The sequence below is a fragment of the Anomaloglossus baeobatrachus genome, chromosome 2 (assembly GCF_048569485.1).
Source record: "Anomaloglossus baeobatrachus isolate aAnoBae1 chromosome 2, aAnoBae1.hap1, whole genome shotgun sequence".
Lineage (NCBI taxonomy): Eukaryota > Metazoa > Chordata > Amphibia > Anura > Aromobatidae > Anomaloglossus > Anomaloglossus baeobatrachus.
The window spans coordinates 101,438,862-101,457,993 of NC_134354.1; the positions used below are offsets into that span (position 1 = coordinate 101,438,862).

Sequence of the window (19,132 nt, forward strand, 5' to 3'; positions counted from 1 at the left end):
CCGGTCAACGATACCTGGTTACCACCCGGCCTGACGTGTTTCCTGCACACGTGGTTGGTGTAGCGCTAGGTGCACCAAAACGCTAATCGGGTTGTCGTCCGGTCTGACGTGTCCCAACACACGTGACCGGTTCCCAGAGTTTCTGGGTTATCTCAGAGCCATCCAGCTCTATAGTCTCCGCCTAACCCTCAGGTGCCAGCAGCTCCTTTGTCATCTGGAGCACGGTGGGCCCCGACTGGCGATTAGGATATATACCCCCTGGTCCTAATCTGCCAGTCCCCCCGTAACAGTAAGACTGCGCCAGGGTCTGGCTGGCATGGCGGAGATGGAGCAGCTACGTCAGTTCATGCTGCAGATTGATGCCAGAGTGAGGGCTCTGGAGAAGTCTGCTCTTGCTGCTGATAAGGATGATGTGGTGGCTCAAGCGGCTGCAATGGTGTCAGTCACCAAGCCTACTCCAACCCTCCCTCACCTCTCGCTGCCCAACAAGTTTACGGGGAACAGCAAGGCATGTAGGGGATTCGTGAACCAGTGCTCAGTCCATCTAGAGCTGTTGGCTGCACGGTTTCCTACAGAGAGGTCGAAGGTGGGGTTTATCATCTCCTTGCTCTCTGATAGAGCACTGGAGTGGGCTACACCATTGTGGGAGAGGAATGACCCCGTAGTACAGGACTCTAAGGAGTTTTTGGAGTCCTTGCGACAAGTGTTCCTGGGGCCTCAGGTCACTCACGACTCGGCCCTAGAGCTACTGACTTTGGAGCAGGGGCGTACCTCCTCAAGTCAATATTCTGTGAGTTTCAGGACACTTGCTGCAGAACTGGGGTGGTCAGAGAGGACTCTCATTCCACTGTTCTGGAGGGGATTAGCCTCGCACATGAAGGACGCATTAGCGTCGCGTGAGGTACCAACTACCCTTGAGGGCCTCATGACTCTGGCTACCCGCATTGACCTGCGGACCTCCGAACGTCAGCTGGAGCGCAGGTCAAAGGGTCGTTCAGCCACTGTAGTGGTCTCTCCTACTGCACCTCCATTAGAGGACATCGCTAGGGTTGGTGTTGCTAGGTCTTCGAGTCGCAAGGGCATTTCCTGTTTCGCTTGTGGGCAGTATGGTCATTATGCCAACCGTTGCCCAAAGCGTCAGGGTAAGCGACCGCGATTGGTGACCATAGCTGAAGGTAGACTGGACTCTGCGTCATCCATTAGGGTGACGTTTTCCGCGTCCATTTCCTTTAAGGGGTCAACATGGTCCACAAGGGCAAGTGTGGACACAGGTGCTGGGGATAGTTTCATCTCCTCCTCTTTTGCCCGGTGGCATGCCATCCCACTGGTGCAAATGCCAAGGCCAGTGAGAGTCCGTGTATTGGATGGGTCCTTGTTGCCCAAGGTAATTCACCAGCGGACAGTGCCCATTACCCTTGCCATGTCAACTGGGCATAGGGAGACCATTTCATTTCTGGTTCTCCCTAAGGGTGCAGATGATATTCTGCTGGGTATTCCTTGGTTGAAGCAACATTCCCCACATATCGACTGGTCGTCTGGGGTGATTAAGCGGTGGAGCGAGTCTTGTAGCTCCCACTGCATGTCTCCATCTTCCGCCCGTCGCTCAGTGGTATCTGTGGCGACTATAGACCATTCGAGTGGGAGGGCCGCTAGAGGGGGGGGTACTGTTACGAACCGGCGCCGCCATAGCCGCAAGCAGCCTGCTGTGGTTCCTGTTGCGCCCAGGCGCCGGCTGCCGTTTTTGGCCGTGCCTCGGGTCGTCCAGTTGGCTGTTCCTTCCACCGTGTCTAAGTGTGGAGAGGCGGCTAGTGCGCATGCGTGCGCCGATTTACCCCAGCCAGAGTTTAAGCCCGGTGTTTTGCCTAGTGAGCATGCTCAGCCTGATTGTGTTATGTCTGAGACTAAGTCCTCAGTTCAGGCTACTGAGCATGCTCCCACAATTAACCCTAACAACCTCTTTGCACAGGTACTTGGACTTCGTGCTGTGTCTAAGTTCTGGGATGTGCCTACTGAGCATGCTCAAACTGATAGTCTGCTTTCTGAGCCTGTTGCTCAGGCTACTGGGCATGCTCACGCACTTAGTGCACCAGATGCTAGGTCCGGTAAGGACCTCACTGAGCATGTCCGTGAGGTGGCAGGCCCTGATAGGGCAGAGGGTGTCAGGTGTCCTGATGACGTGGCAACTCCGGACTGGCTCGCAGAGGCCCGCCCCTATGATCTGGCACCTCAGTATTGGTCGTCAGACGATGACTGGTGAAGTGTTTTGGGCGTGGCTGCCATCAGGTCATCAATGACGTGGCGGTTCTGGATAGGTCGCATGTGACGTCACTGATGACATGGCACTCTGCTATTGGACCTTGGTGGTTCCACCCTGGGTTTGGGGCGGACCCAGGTTATAAAAGGGGCTGGAGACAACATGGAGGTGCGCAGTCTTCACTTTTGCTCAGTCAGAGCACACCTCCATGTTAGAGCCTCATTGCGGCATAAGCCTATGTTGGTAAGCGGTAGGTAGGGTTAGGCGAACGGTGCCTGTCACGCCAAGATTCGTGGCTCGGCACATCAGGGTCAGGCGCCGTGCTTCCCTCCTGCCGTTCCAGTCTTGCTATAGCAGCCCAGTGGCGTTAACTGGGCTGCGGCTGCTGTGCTTCCTGTCCGATTGTGCCCCCTACGCACACGGACAACGCACCTGCTGCGCCACCTGTCCGATTGTGCCCCCTACGCACACGGACAACGCACTTGCTGCGCCACCTGTCCGGTTGTGCCCCCTACGCGCACGGACAGCGTACCCCAGGACCTCTGTGGAGTTAACAGGGTGTTCATTATCCTCCTCGGCTTCCCAGTCAACGCTACTGGTGTACCCAGCTGGCCTGACGTGTCCTACACACACGTGGCCAGGCGAGAGGTGGCAAGAAACGCTAATCGGAGGACCGCTCGGCCTGACGTGTCCTACACACGTGGCCGACAGGGCACTTTCGTGGCGGTCTTCCGGTCAACGCTACCTGGTTACCACCCGGCCTGACGTGTTTCCTGCACACATGGTTGGTGTAGCGCTAGGTGCACCAAAACGCTAATCGGGTTGTCGTCCGGTCTGACGTGTCCCAACACACGTGACCGGTTCCCAGAGTTTCTGGGTTATCTCAGAGCCATCCAGCTCTATAGTCTCCGCCTAACCCTCAGGTGCCAGCAGCTCCTTTGTCATCTGGAGCACGGTGGGCCCCGACTGGCGATTAGGATATATACCCCCTGGTCCTAATCTGCCGGTCCCCCCGTAACACAAGGGTTCACGTTTATGTTGCCTTCAAAGCCCGTGATCATCGGTCCCATGTAGGATTGCAATGCATGGACTGACCGCGCGCTTCCCGACCCGAGAGAGACAGCTGTATATATTTCTATGAGGCCATCATTCTTGGTTTGGGAGACAATCGGTCAGTCCATGCACTATGAGCCAAGATCAGACCAATGATCACGGATCTTATTTTGAGTAAAATTATCGCCACATTTATTCCTTTCTTTTTGTTAAAATCTAACCACCTTTTATTTTGCGTACATTACCAATACTCAATTTCACGTACATTCTTTTCTTACAATCCAACTTACATGTTCATGTCATTGATTCCTAATTTTCCTTGAAAGTGCTTTCCAACATCACATCCAAACCACACAGCCTATAAAAAATAATAGAAAATACTATTAATGAGACAGGAGACAATGCAAAACACACTGCAATACAAACCCCACTTTTAAAGGGGTTGTCCACTACTAGGACAACCCCTTCGGATTCCACATGTTTCCCCCAGGGATAAAATAATAAAGCCTATACTGACCTCCCTTACCGATGGCCTTCCAGCGGTGCTGTGGCTTGTGTTGCGGGAACTCACGTGGAGTTGTGACGTCACAAGCCCCGTGTCCAATCAGTTCTAGCTTCATTCTCCCCGTTTTTGGTCCAAACGAGCAATCAACAGGAAGTGAGTGTAATCAAAGCGCTCACTTCCTGTTGATTAACTCGTTTGGTCTGAAGGCGGGGAGAAGGAAGTTGGCATTAATTGGATGTGGAGTCACGTGATGTCACAACCCCACGTGAGCCCCCGCACTGTGCTTCCGGACACTGCTGGAAGAGCGCCGATATGGAAAATGAGTATAAGCTTTATTATTTTATTTGGGGGATACGTGTGGAATCAGAAGTGATTGTCCTAGTAGTGGACAATCCCTTTAAACTTGAAGGGATGTCACCTTTCTTTGACAGCTATAAACAAGAAAAGAATAAAAGGGGTGTGGTGTTCGGCATTCACAAACAATAATATTTATTTAATTTTTTTAGGACTATTTCCAACTTGCTGATTGTTGTTGGTTTGACAGCAACCTCCTCCGATCCAAAGAAAGGGGTTTTGAAATGCACCATTAAAATGGAGAGGTAGTTGCGTGTACACACTACTACTCCATTTACTGTCAATGGGACTGCCGCACATACCAGTGTACAGGACATGGCCGTGTCTGGCTGTTCCATAGACTATGAATGCTGATGTGTACAGACCGCTGCATTCTAATGGGGCATTTCCGTGTCCAGTTTTTAGGAGTCCCAGCAAGTTATCGCCAGCGCTGTTGATTGTGATAACTTGCCAAGTTTGGACAAAACCCTTTAACATTTTATTTAGAATCGTCAAACCTGAAGCACATAACCAAGAAATGAATGAGTATAACCATTGTTAGGCTGATTATGGGGTCCATTCAGGTTTAGCAGCATGTAGGGTCTTGGACCTCCACAGCCCCAATATGGTTTTCCCCCAACACAACATTTATTTAAGGTTATTCAATACAAACTAGTATACCCACCTCGCCATCCTTTATCGAGGCCGCTGCCAGCTTTTTTAACACTTCAATAGATTGGTTATTATATAGTGTCTTCTTGCCTTCTACCATGTTCCCAAGGAACTGAACAGTATACAGTTTCCCAAAAGGGTTTTGTGGTCGAGGATCATTTACAAGGCAGATCTGCAGAGAAAAACAGACAGATAATATCTTTTAATGAAATCCTAATAATGACGTTACACAACACAGTGCTCAAACTGACACTAAAGTATAGCCTTCTTTAGTTTTTAATTTTATAAATCAATATTACACATGAAAATAAGCAATTTTGGAATATATCTTATTGGAGAAATCTGCTGCCTTCTCTTCTCAATTTATTGGTAAAAATCTGTATTCCGTAAAGACATATATTCACATTAATCAGCTAAGAGATGAGTTGGTGCTTTCAACATTCTATGGAAGTGGAGGAACCAGAGGCAAACAAATTTTTCTAGGACAGAAGAAAAAGTGAGAAAAAGTAGGAGACATGTCCGATTTTCATCCAAGGGGTCAAAATCGGCAATACGAGTATAGGTCAGTGAGAACAACTGGAAGACACTATGATGACATCTGAGTGCTGTCCAATTTTCAAGGACTGAAAGAATGGAGAAGGTAGAGAAACCTTTTTCTTTTCATATAAGAAAAAAACTAAGGCCACGCTGATCAAATCCTGATTGGAATAATCTGACCGATTTTCTCGTCTGTGGAGAAATCGGTTGTCTGACCCCAACCGTTAAGCGGGCTTTACACACTACGATATCGTTAATGATTTATCGTCGGGGTCACGTTGTTTGTGACGCACATCCGGCGTCATTAACGATATCGTAGCGTGTAATAGTTATGTGCGACCTAAAACGATCGCAAAAGCGGCAAAAATCGTTTGCCGCGTGGAGGTCGTCCTAAAACAAAAAATCGTTTTCTTCTAATTAGCGATGTTGTTCCTCGTTCCTGCGGCACCACACATCGCTGTGTGTGACACCACAGGAGCGAGGAACATCTCCTTACCTGCCTCAACCGGCAATGCGGAAGGAAGGAGGTGGGAGGGATGTTTACTTCCTGCTTATCTCCACCCCTCCGCTTCGATTGGACGCCTGCCATGTGACGTCGCTGTGACGCTGCATGACCCGCCCCCTTAGAAAGGAGGCGGATCACCGGCCATAGCGACGTCGCAGGGCAGGTAAGTCCGTGTGACGGGGATAAGCGAGGTTGTGCGCGATGGGCAGCGATTTGCCCGTGTCGCACAACCGACGGGGGGCGCGTACAATCGCTTGCGATCTCGCTAGCGAGATCGCAGCGTATAAAGCCCGCTTTAGTCTTCTCTAAGAAAATGTTATTACAGAAGAAGAATAAAAAAATTGTGGTCAATTTAAAGAGATCAAATCTATTGAATTTTTATTAAGTAAAAGCAGATGTTTTTATTGCTTGATTGTATTTTTTTATTTTTTAATTATTCTATACGCGGTTTTAGGTGAGTTACTGTATCTTGCTTGAGCTACTGATATACTGTTATGAGATGTCCTTTACAGCCCCTATATGATCCATAAGAGACAAGTTTCTTAATATGACTCACTGGCCGCTATGGGAGAGTTATATGATACATGCAATGGTCATAACGTAGGGAGGAATTCCTGACTGTGAGGATAATGATAGATGACTGCTGAAAAGTGATCTGTACAGGGCAGGACGTGTCAGCCTATTGTGAAGCTCAGTGGCCGGAGTGAGAACTGCAAGATTTCAGCATGTTTCTTTAAAATACATATTAATGTGGAAAATTGGAAGACAATCAATGAAGATGTAAAAAACAACAACAAACTTTATATTCAATATGAGCCAGAAAGTCCTAACCGCATGGGTTACGTAAGCACAAAAGTGCATTTTGGTGTTAATGTGAAAACCAAATTAAATCACATGGGGGAAACCCTCCAAAAACATGCACATTGTCATGCCAGTGACGGTAAGACGCAGGGACTAGTGTGCACCTGCGCTGTCCCTCAAGCTACGGGCCCTTAGGCTATGCAAGATTTCTGGCTGTCACAGACCTGTAACTTCTTCTATAAGAGGCTCCTCTGTCCTCCACTCATTACCTGTAGTAATGGCACCTGTTTGCACTTGTTATCAGTATAAAAGACACCTGTCCACAACCTCAAACAGTCACACTCCAAAATCCACTCTGGCAAAGACTAAAGAGCTGTCGAAGGACACCAGAAACAATATTGTAGCCCTGCACCAGGCTGGGAAGACTGAATCTGCAATAAGCAAGCAGCTTAGTGTGATAAAATCAACTGAGGGAGCAATAATAAGAAAATGGAAACCACATACAAGACCACTGATGATCTCCCTCGATCTGGGGTTCCACGCAAGGTATCACCCTGTGGGGTCAAAATGATCACAAGAACGATGAGCAAAATTCCCAGAACCACACGGGAGGACCTAGTGAATGACCTGCATAGAGCTGGGACCACCATAACAAAGGCTACCATCAATAACACACTACGCCGCCAGGGATTCAGATCCTGCAGTGCCATACGTGTTTCCCTGGTTAAGTGAGTACATGTCCGGGCCTGTCTGAAGTTTGCTAGAAAGCATTTGGATTATTCAGAAGAGTATTGGGAGAATGTCATATGGTCTGATGAAACCAAAGTAGAACTGTTTGGTAGAAATACAACTCGTCATGTTTGGAGGGGACAGAATGCTGAGTTTCATCCAAAGAACACCATACCTACTGTGAAGCATGGGGGTGGCAACATCATGCTTTGGGGCTGTTTCTCTGCAAAAGGACCAGGACAACTGATCCGTGTATATGAAAGAATGAATGGAGCCATGTATCATGAGATTTTAAATGCAAACCTCCTTCCATCAGCAAGAGCATTGAAGATGAAACGTGGCTGGGTCTTTCAGCATGATAATGATCCCAAGTGCACCGCCAAGGCAACAAAGGAGTAGCTCAAAAAGAAGCACATTAAGGTCATGGAGTGGCCTAGCCAGTCCCCAGATCTCAACCCCATAGAAAACCTTTGGAGGGAGTTGAAATTCCGTGTTGCCCAGCGACAGGCCCAAAACATCACTGCTCTAGAGGAGATCTGCATGGAGGAATGGGCCAACATGCCACCAACAGTGTCTGCCAACTTTATGAAGACTTACAGAAAACGTTTGACCTCTGTCATTGCCAATAAAGGATATATAACAAAATATTGAGATGAACTTTTGTTATTGACCAAATACCATAATTTGCAAAAAATCTTGCCAAATTAGACAAGGTGATTTTCTGGATTTGTTTTCCCATTTTGTCTTTCATAGTTGTGGTCTACCTATGATGTCAATTACAGGCCTCTCTCATCTCTTTAAGTGGGAGAACTTGCACAATTGGTGGATGACTAAATACTCTTTTACACCACTGTATGTTAAAAATTACCAGGAAATTACAAGAGATCAACTTTACATTTTAAGGTGGGGGGAGGGAAATTTGGAAATTCATAAAAAAATTAATTTGATTATGGCACTATTTTCAGGCTTTAGCTTTGCAACCGATTGATGCTCTACAAACGCATTGCAGGGAGCTGATGGGAGTTGAATGGATCAACACCGACAGTAGTGCCATTTATATGCTGCTAGGAGACTGACGGATTTAAATGGATTAACGGCAGCACCATCCGTAACATATTTATATAAAAAATAAAAATCATGTATATTACACATATTATTCCTGTTGTGTTTGCAGTGAGTCTTACTTTGTGTAGGTTACTATTAACCCATTATTATTTGTTCTAATCTAATCATTCTATAAATAAGTTTACAGATAATTAAGAAATATGTCTGACATGTTTTGTGACAAACCAGTATCCTACTATGTGGGCCTCAGTGGTGGCTGTGGGATATGCTCCGAACAAACAACATAATGGGAAATGGCTGGGAGGGAGGGCTGTTATCATAATCTCAGGGCCAGGAAGAGCTGATAAAAATGGAGGAGTGCTGAATTCTTTCAATTCTGGATGCAGTTTTCTTCACTTGCTCCATCCGGCACACATATTTTTTTTTCAGAGCAGAATACAGAGTATAGACTTACAGAAGCCTATGGAAATATTAGCAAAATGAAATGCAAGAAAACTTCCAGAGTACAATTATTTAATTAGCTAAAAAGTTAAGTAGCAATAGGTGTAAGACTACTTGTTAGTTGTTTGTATTTTTGAAGTAAATCAAATTTAAAGTGATCCACATCGATTGGGTGGTCTGAAGACTTCAATCTAAATGCACTGGTCTCTGAATGCCGCCGGGTACTCTGAGCGCACTGACAGTGTGCGCTGCTCTGTGTTGCTGACTCTACTGATCTGAGCCGGCAATAAAGTGGACACTGTCACTGTGCAGATCACACAGTGTACAGCGAGCAAGGAGGGACAACCCAGACTAGCACAGAGAGGGACACAGAGGGACAGACCAGCCCCTGAATCAGTGACCGCTCCTATGCCAACTACTCTGATGACGCTTTGTTTGGATATTCCAGCATGCACTGGGATTCTCAAATGATGCATCATTAGATCAGAAGTAGGGGATAAAAAAAATCAATAGTAGTTAGATATTGTAGTCAGGGAAGGGTGTCAAATTTTTAATACAGCCATATTAGAAATCAGTTTAGGTTGGGGCAATAAATAGATTGAAATTTCTTCAGCCTTTGGACCATCCCTTTAAAGGATGCTGTCAGGTGCAATATGCACCCTGAACCACGAGCAGTTCTAGGTGCATATTTCTAATCCCTGTCTAACTGTCCCTGTATCTAGTAGCATTGATAAAGAGATCTTTAGGAAAAGTACTTCGAAAGATCCTTTATGATATGCTAATAAGGCCAGGGGCTAGTCGCAAAGGTGTTAGGTCCTGTGCTCAACAATCAAAATGACTGCTGGAACACCATTGTAAATGTGAACAGGGTGCTAGCCAAAATATATACAATCTATATGAAGTGAAAGCTGCACACCAAAGTCAGAGAAATATGAACAAGCATAACTGCTTTATGATACATAAGGAATGAAAAATACAACTAGTCATATGAAAAATGGAATAAAATTTTAAATGTGACATTGCATAACTGATGAGGATTATTTGGAAAAAAAAAGAGATATTTAGCTAATGTATTGATCAATTCATTACTGCCCCATAACCAACTTCACGGTAATCTGTTATTTATGGGGTCCCTAACCAAATGTTACCTCTATATGCGGTTAAAACCTGCTTGTGTGCATGTGTACCTAACCAAATGTTACCTCTATGTGCGGTTGAAACCTGCTGTGTATGGGAAGCAAGGGACCTGGCTATATAGGAAATTGAATAATCATGGCTAAAGGGCGGGACTGGGTTCTCAGACAGAAAAAAAGGTTAGGTACCCATGCGCACAAGCAGGTTTTAACTGCATATAGAGGTAACATTTGGTTAGGGACCCCATAAATAACAGATTACCGTGAAGTTGGTTATGGGGCAGTAATGAATTGATCAATACATTAGCTAAATAAAGAGAATTTTGTTTACTTACCGTAAATTCTTTTTCTTATAGTTCCGTCTTGGGAGACCCAGACCTTGGGTGTTTAGCTTCTGCCTCCGGAGGACACACAAAGTGCTACACCTAAAAGTGTAGCTCCTCCCTCTGAGCTTATACACCCCCTGGTGAGCCAGTCCCAGCTAGTTTAGTGCAAAAGCTGAAGGAGAATAGCCACCCACAAGTAGAACAGAGCAAAAGCCGGAACAACCGGAGACTCTGTCCACGACAACAGCCGGTGAAAACACGCGGAACAAGGAAATTGCCAACAGGCAACAGGGAGGTTGCTGGGTCTCCCAAAACGGAACTATAAGAAAAAGAATTTACGGTAAGTAAACAAAATCCTCTTTTTCTTTATCGTTCCTTTAGGAGAACCAGACCTTGGGACGTTCCAAAGCAGTCCCTGGGTGGGAAATAAACAGAAAAACTAAGAAGTAGGCAGAACCTAACTTCACAAATGGGCGACCGCCGCCTGAAGGATGCGTCTGCCCAAGCTCGCATCTGCCGAAGCATGAGCATGCACTTGGTAGTGCTTCGAGAATGTATGCAGGCTAGCCCAAGTGGCAGCCTGACAGACTTGTTGAGCCGTAGCCTGGTGCCTAAAAGCCCAAGAGGCACCGACAGCTCTGGTCGAGTGTGCTTTGATCCCCGGCGGGGGAGGCGCCTGCGTTCTCTGGTAGGCGTCCGAAATGGTCAACCTAATCCAACGGGCTAAGGTCGGCTTAGAAGCAGGGAGGCCCTTGCGCCGACCTGTGGTTAGCACAAAAAGAGAGGTGCACCGCCTAAGCGCAGCGGTGCGAGACACATAGATCCAGAGAGCACGCACCAGATCTAGAGTATGTAGAGCTTTTTCAAAGCGATGAACAGGGGCCGGACAGAAGGAAGGTAAGGTAATGTCCTGGTTAAGGTGGAAGGGAGAGACCACCTTAGGAAGAAAGTCCGGAGTCGGACGGAGAACCACCTTGTCTTGATGAAAGACTAAAAAAGGTGACTCCGAGGAGAGCACAGCCAAATCAGAGACTCTCCTGAGAGAAGTTATGGCAACCAGAAAGGCCACTTTCTGTGAAAGACGATACAAAGAAACCTCCCTAAGAGGCTCAAAGGGGAGTTTCTGCAAGACTGTGAGAACCAAGTTAAGGTCCCAGGGGTCCAAGGGCCGCCGGTAAGGCGGAATGATGTGAGACGCACCCTGCATGAAGGTGGGGACCTGAGCCAGCCGAGCGAGACGCCGCTGGAACAGAACTGACAGAGCCGAAACTTGTCCCTTGAGAGAGTTGAGGGACAGTCCTAGCTGCAGACCGGACTGTAGAAAAGACAGAAGAGTCGGCAAAGAAAATGGCCAAGGAGGATGGCCGGTAGAGCGACACCAGGACAGGAAAATTTTCCAAGTCCTGTGATAGATCTTAGCGGAGGAAGACTTGCGCGCCCGAGTCATAGTGATGATGACTTCAGGGGGGATACCAGAAGCCGTCAAAATCCAGGACTCAAGAGCCACGCCGTCAATTTGAGGGCCGCAGAATTCGGGCGGAAAAACGGACCTTGCGAGAGTAGATCTGGACGGTCCGGGAGATGCCACGGCATCTCTACGGACAGTTGGAGCAGGTCCGGATACCAAGCTCGCCTGGGCCAGTCCGGTGCAATGAGGATGACTCGACGACCCTCCATTCTGATCTTGCGCAGGACTCTGGGCAAGAGAGCTAGAGGGGGAAACACGTAGGACAGACGAAACTGGGACCAGTCCTGAACCAGAGCGTCCGCGGCGAAGGCCTGAGGATCGTGGGAGCGAGCCACGTAAACAGGAACTTTGTTGTTGTGACGGGATGCCATTAGGTCCACGTCCGGAGTGCCCCATTTGCGGCAGATCGACTGAAATACTGCCAGGTGCAGGGACCACTCGCCACCGTCCACGCTTTGACGGCTGAGATAATCTGCCTCCCAGTTGTCCACGCCTGGGATGTGGACTGCGGATATGGTGGACCTGGAGTCTTCCGCCCATTGAAGAATGCGTTGTACCTCCATCATTGCCAGGCGGCTGCGTGTCCCGCCTTGATGATTGATGTAGGCAACCGCTGTCGCGTTGTCTGACTGGACTCGAATGTGCCTGCCCACCAGCAGGTGGTGAAATCCTAGGAGAGCTAGAAACACGGCTCTGGTTTCCAGCACATTGATTGAAAGGGCTGACTCGGACGGAGTCCAAGTGCCCTGTGCTCTGTGGTGGAGACATACCGCTCCCCAGCCGGATAGACTGGCATCCGTGGTGAGAATCACCCAGGACGGGGCCAGGAAGGAGCGCCCTTGGGACAGGGAGAGGGGCCGAAGCCACCACTGAAGAGAGCTCCTGGTCCGTGGCGACAGAGCCACTAACTTGTGTAAGGAGGAAGGCCGCTTGTCCCAACAGCGGAGAATGTCCAGCTGCAGGGGGCGCAGATGGAACTGGGCAAAGGGAACAGCCTCCATGGACGCCACCATTTGACCCAGCACCTGCATCAGACGCCTGAGGGTATAACGGCGGGGCCTCAGGAGAGAGCGCACCGCCAACTGGAGTGACAGCTGTTTGTTTAAGGGCAACTTGACAAGTGCCGGCAAAGTCTCGAACTGCATCCCTAGGTACGTGAGACTCTGGGTCGGAGTCAGAGTGGATTTGGGAAGATTGACAAGCCACCCGAATTGGGCTAGAGTGGCGAGAGTGAGCGAGACACTCCGCTGACAGTCTGCGCTGGATGGAGCCTTGACTAGAAGGTCGTCCAGGTAAGGGAGCACTGCCAACCCCTGGAGGTGCAGAACCGCAATCACTGCTGCCATGACCTTGGTGAATACCCGAGGGGCCGTGGCTAACCCGAAGGGAAGAGCCACGAATTGGAAATGATCTTCTCCTATTGCTAAGCGTAGCCAACGCTGGTGTGAAACTGCAATTGGCACATGTAGATAGGCATCTCTGATGTCGATGGACGCCAGGAAATCCCCTTGGGTCATTGAGGCAATGACTGATCGCAGAGACTCCATGCGACAGTGCCGCACCCGAAAATGCTTGTTGAGAAGCTTGAGATCCAGGATGGGCCGGAAGGTACCGTCCTTTTTGGGAACTAGGAAGAGGTTTGAGTAAAAACCTCTGAACCGTTCCCGGGCGGGAACTGGTACAATTACTCCGTTGGCCTGCAAGGCTGCCACGGCCTGTGAGAAGGCGGTGGCCTTGGAGCAGGGGGGAGTTGAGAGAAAAAATCTGTTTGGCGGGCTGGAAGAGAATTCTATCCTGTAGCCGTGAGAGATGATATCTCTCACCCACTGATCGGAGACTTGTTGAAACCAAGCGTCGCCAAAGTGGGAGAGCCTGCCACCGACTAAGGACGTTGCTGGAGCGGGCAGAGAGTCACGAGGAGGCTGCCTTAGTGGCAGGACCTCCTGCAGTCTTCTGTTGACGCGCTTTTGGGCGCCAGTTGGATTTCTGGTCCTTAGCTGAGTTAGCGGACGAGGCGGAGGGCTTAGAGGACGACCAGTTGGAGGAACGAAAGGAGCGAAACCTCGACTGATTCCTACCCTGGGCAGGTTTCCTGGTCTTGGTTTGTGGCATGGAAGTACTCTTCCCGCCAGTAGCTTCTTTAATAATTTGATCCAGCTGTTCACCAAACAGCCGGGAACCAGCAAAAGGGAGCCCAGCAAGGTACTTCTTTGAAGAAGCATCTGCCTTCCACTCTCAAAGCCACAAGATCCTGCGGATAACGAGGGAATTAGCCGAAGCCACCGCAGTGCGGTGAGAAGCCTCTAGCATGGCAGACATGGCATAAGATGAAAAAGCTGAAGCTTGAGAAGTTAAGGCAACCATCTCGGGCATAGATTCCCTGGTGAGGGAATGCATCTCCTCTAGAGAAGCAGAGATGGCTTTGAGAGCCCACACTGCTGCAAAAGTTGGGGAAAACGCGGCCCCCGCCGCTTCATACACGGATTTGGCCAGAACGTCAATCTGACGGTCAGTGGAATCCCTAAGGGAAGTGCCATCAGCCACCGACACAACGGTCCGGGCTGAGAGCCTAGGGTCTACCTTTGGGGAGTGAGCCCACTCCTTGACCACCTCAGGTGGAAAGGGAAAACGGTCATCAGAACCACGCTTTGGGAAGCGTTTGTCAGGACAGGCCCTGGGTTTGGTCACAGTGGTCTGAAAACTGGAGTGGTTAAAGAACACACTCTTTACTCTCTTAGGCGAGGTAAACTGGTGCTTTTCTGCCAGAGAGGGTTGCTCCTCTGATACTGGCGGATTGAGATCCCGTACATTATTAATGGAAGCAATCAAGTCACTAAGATCTGAGTCACCCTCGGAAAGATCAATGGGGCACATGGAGTTAGCCTCCGAACCCCCTGTAAAGGCATCCTCCTCATCTTGCGAGTCAGCTCTTGAATCAGAGCCGCGGGATGAGGAGGGAGAGGAAACCCTGCGGCTCCTCTTAGGAGGACGGGGTTTGTGCCCTGATGATGAATCCTCTGTGAGCTCCGGTGGACGGAGGTCAGATGATAGGGATCCTAAAGGACCCTTAGCAAGAGCATTAGAGGCACCCTGTGAAGGGGGCTGATGCATATTCATCAAAGTCCTGGACAGAAGGACTCAGCAAAAGACTGGGAGATAGACCTAGAAAAGGACTCTACCCAGGCCGGGGGTTCAGCCACAGGTGCAGAAGCAGCCTGAGAGACCACTGGGGGTGAGGCTCCAGGCTGTGGCACCTCCAAGTTAGAGCAGACATCACAATGTGGATAGGTGCTCGGTTCAGGCAGCAGGAGCTTACATGCAGCGCATACAGTATAAAGCTTTGGAGCCTTGCTCCTCGTGTGAGACATGCTGCTGGAGTGGGGACAGCTTCTACAAAGAGAATGAACCCCAGAGAGTATATATAGAGGTCCACAACCAGAGACCGGCTGTGGCTTACCAGACCGCTGGAAGCGGTGTTGTGTGCCCTCCAGATCCCGAAGCCCGGACCCCCAATGCACAGCACCTCAGCAGGGATGCAGAGTGCAGGATGGGCCAGCGCAGAGTGTACCCTGTCCAAGAAAATGGCCGCCGGAGCGAAGAGAGGGGGCGGGACGGGGGCGTCCCTGTAGGAAAGCGGGATCTGGAGGGCCATAGAGACCTGCAGGGGAGGAGTCACGCACAAGCAGTGGGGAGTGTCCCTCCCCTATGCAGGACGGCCGCCGGGAGGAGCCGTGCCTGTCCCTCTGCATGAGTGACATGCGAGGGCCGGTAACAGAAACTAGGCCTCCGGCGAAGCCGGGGCCTAAATTTGAGCAGCGAGGCCGACGCGCATGGCACCATCGGCGCAGTTCTCGGGCGAAAGCCAGAGAACCCGCCGGAAATGCCAAAATAAATACAGCAAACACACTCTCCCCATACAATAAAGGACATAGACCCCCAACATATGAACGTCTCAGGTACTTAGCTGCTGAGACGCAGGGCCAGGTCCCTGGGGATGAGTGCTCCGGTCCAGCAGAGTCCTAAAGGGCTGTGGACGGAGACCGGGCTCCTGCCAGGCATGGAGACCGCGCTGGCTCCCACTTCAAGCCACAGCCTAGGAGGGATGGTGAAGGAGCACGGCATGTAAGGCTCCAGCCTTGGAAATCAACCTTACAACACCACCGACACAGTGGGGTGAGAAGGGACATGCCGGGAGTCCAGACGTGGACCCGCACTTCTTCAATCTCTTTCCAAAAAGCAAAAAATCATATGAGAATGCATGTGTGGATGTATGCCTCCTGAACACAAAGCGATAAACTGTCTGGGATTGGCTCACCAGGGGGTGTATAAGCTCAGAGGGAGGAGCTACACTTTTAGGTGTAGTACTTTGTGTGTCCTCCGGAGGCAGAAGCTAAACACCCAAGGTCTGGGTCTCCCAAAGGAACGATAAAGAAATCTCTTTTTTTCAAATAATCCTCAGCAGTTATGCAATGTCACATTTAATTTTTTTTTTCCATTTTTCATATGGCTAGTTGTATTTTTAATTCCTTATGTATCATAAAGCAGTTATGCTTGTTCATATTTCTCTGAATTTGCTGTACAGCTTTCACTTCATATAGGTCCTGTGCTCATTCCGCCCTCTTAGCATGTTAGCACGCCCACAGGGACGTACTAACATGGTATTCAAAGCCCACTACCAATGTCACCACCAGCGGTACCGCGCATAACTGTCTGTTGCTACAGCCTCAGACGCCGGTCAATACGCATGATCAGAAGTCCACGGCAATTCGGTGATGCGCAGTAAACCTCTCTGAAGTCAGGACGTGTACACCTTAATAGTGTGCATTACCGGAAGTGTCGGGGACTTCTGATCACGCGCAATTGACCAGCGTCTAAGGCAGTAGCAATAGACAGGTACATGTGTCACCACTGGCGATGACGCTGGCAGTGGGCATTGAATAGCATGTAAGTATGCCCCAGTGGGCGTGCTGCCATACTAAGAAGGCGGAATGAGAGCAGGAACTAACACCCCTGTGACTAGTCCCCTTGCTCATTAGCATATCATAAAGGATCTTTAGAAATACTTTTTCTAAAGATCCCTTTATCTATACTAGTGTATACAGGGACAGTTAGGGAGGGATTAGCAATATGTACCCAGAACTGCTCGTGGTTCAGGGTGCATATTGCACCTCACAGGTTCCCTTTAATCCATAGCTACTGGAATAAATAAAATGTAACCCACTCAACTGACTTTCATAGACATTCATTGAAAAAATTAGACTTGATGGGATTTTTTACTGTAGGAAATGGTTATATAAATAACAAAGTGTTATGTTGATGGCTATTCAATTGAAGGTGGTGCTAGAAGCTGTTGGGTGGGGCTGGTGTCACCCACCCTGACACCCTGGAGAAAAAAAATACAGGTAACGAAAAACCTTATTTAAACAATATGTCATTTTCGGATGGCTTCTCTCAAATTATGTAACAAAATGGTACAGACTGCGAGGTCCACATGGGTATGCTTAAAGTGTTATTCCCATCTGGAAGATCCTATCCCAACATGTAGCAGTTGTAATAATAATATTAGCAAATGCCTCCAATTAGAAATGTAATATAGTTCTCCTGATTAGCTATGTCACTTACCTCATGCACAGGGCATTACAGTAGGCTTAGGTATCCACAGTTACGGCCACGTATATAGGAATAGTTAGTTGCTAGTAGTCATAACCATGGATACCTAAGCTGCAATGCCCTGCACATGAGGTAAGAGACATGGCTATATCAGGAGAACTATAATACATTTCTAATTGGAGGCATTTAAATATTATATTATTATTATTATTATTATTATTATTATTATTATTATTATTAATAATAATAATAAACCTACTACATATTGGGATAGGATCTTGAAGATGGGAATACCCCTGCAATATACAGAATATATCTACATAGGACACATACAGTATGAACACTGCAATTTTCCACAAACTCAATTTTAATGAGGTCTTGATTGACCTGACCACTTCATTCTGGATATTAACAATTTTTTGTTGTGTTTTTATTTTTTTTTTAGCTTTAAGTTAACCCCTTTTTTTGTTTTTTGCTCCCCTTCTTCCGAGAGCCGTAACTTTTTTATTTTTCCGTCAATCTTGCCATATTAGGGCTTGTTTTTTGCGGGACAAGTTGTACTTTTAAATGAAACCATAAGTTTTACCATATGGTGTACTGGAACACAGCAAAAAAATTCCAAGTGTGGAAAAATTGCAAAAAAAGTGTGATGGCACAATAGTGTTTTGGGATGTTTTATTCACGGTGTTCACTATATGGTAAAACTGATGTGTAGGTATGATGCCTGAGGTCGGTGCGAGTTTGTAGACACCAAACATGTATAGATTTACTTGTATCTAAGGGGTTAAAAAAATTCACACGTTTGTCCAATAAAAGTGGCGCACGTTTTGCGCCATTTTCCGAAACTCGTAGCGTTCTTATTTTTTGGGATCTATGGCTCAGTGACACCTTATTTTTTGCGTCTTGAGCTGATGTTTCTAATGGTAGCATTTTTGCGCGGATGCTACGTTTTGATCGCCTGTTATTGCATTTTGCGTAAAACTTGCGGCGACCAAAAAACGTAATTTTGGCGTTTGGAATTTTTTTGCCACTACGCCGTTTACCAATCAGATTAATTGATTTTATAGTTTGATAGATCGGGCATTTCTGAACGCGGCGATACCAAATATGTGTATATTTATTTATTTTTTAACCCTTTAATTTTCAATGGGGGGAAAGGGGGGTGATTTGAACTTTTAGGTTTTTTGTTTTTTTTTTAATTTTTTAAAACTTTTTTTTTCCTTTTTTTATTTTATTTTACTAGTCCCCCTAGGGGGCTATAGCGATCAGCAATCCGATTGCTGATCGCTATCTGCTGATCACAGCTGTACCGCTGTAAACAGCAGAAATAGTCACTTTCTTTTTTCCTCTGCTCCGTGCCGAGGAAGAACGAAAGTGAAACTTCATAGCATCAGGCGTCATCACATGACCCTGTGCTACGATGGCAACCACCGAACGTCACGTGATCACTCATGTGACGTCCGTAGGGGGCGGCGGTAAGTAAAAAACATGGAAGCGCGCATATAGATCTCGCTGCCAGACTTTGGCAGTGAGATCTAAGGGGTTAATGTTCCGGGTGGAATGCGATTCCACTCGGAATATGTAGGCACACATGTCAGCTGTTGAAAACAGCTGATATGTGTGCCGATCCACGCCGCCTGCCCGCGGCAGGGGGCGGGGCTTACCGGGACACGATCCATGACAGAAAGATCCGTCCATGG

General features: G+C 48.1%; 1 protein-coding gene across 1 annotated transcript in view; it reads right to left on the reverse strand.

Moving 5' to 3' along the window:
- The window catches only part of BLMH (bleomycin hydrolase), a 116,384-nt gene that overhangs the window by 29,442 nt on the left and 67,810 nt on the right, over positions 1-19,132 (reverse strand). The window contains exons 8-9 of the mRNA XM_075333175.1: positions 4,831-4,989; positions 3,598-3,665 (exon numbers count right to left, since the gene is read on the reverse strand). Coding sequence (XP_075189290.1) covers positions 3,598-3,665; positions 4,831-4,989 — 227 coding nt within the window. The remainder of the gene's footprint in view (positions 1-3,597; positions 3,666-4,830; positions 4,990-19,132) is intronic.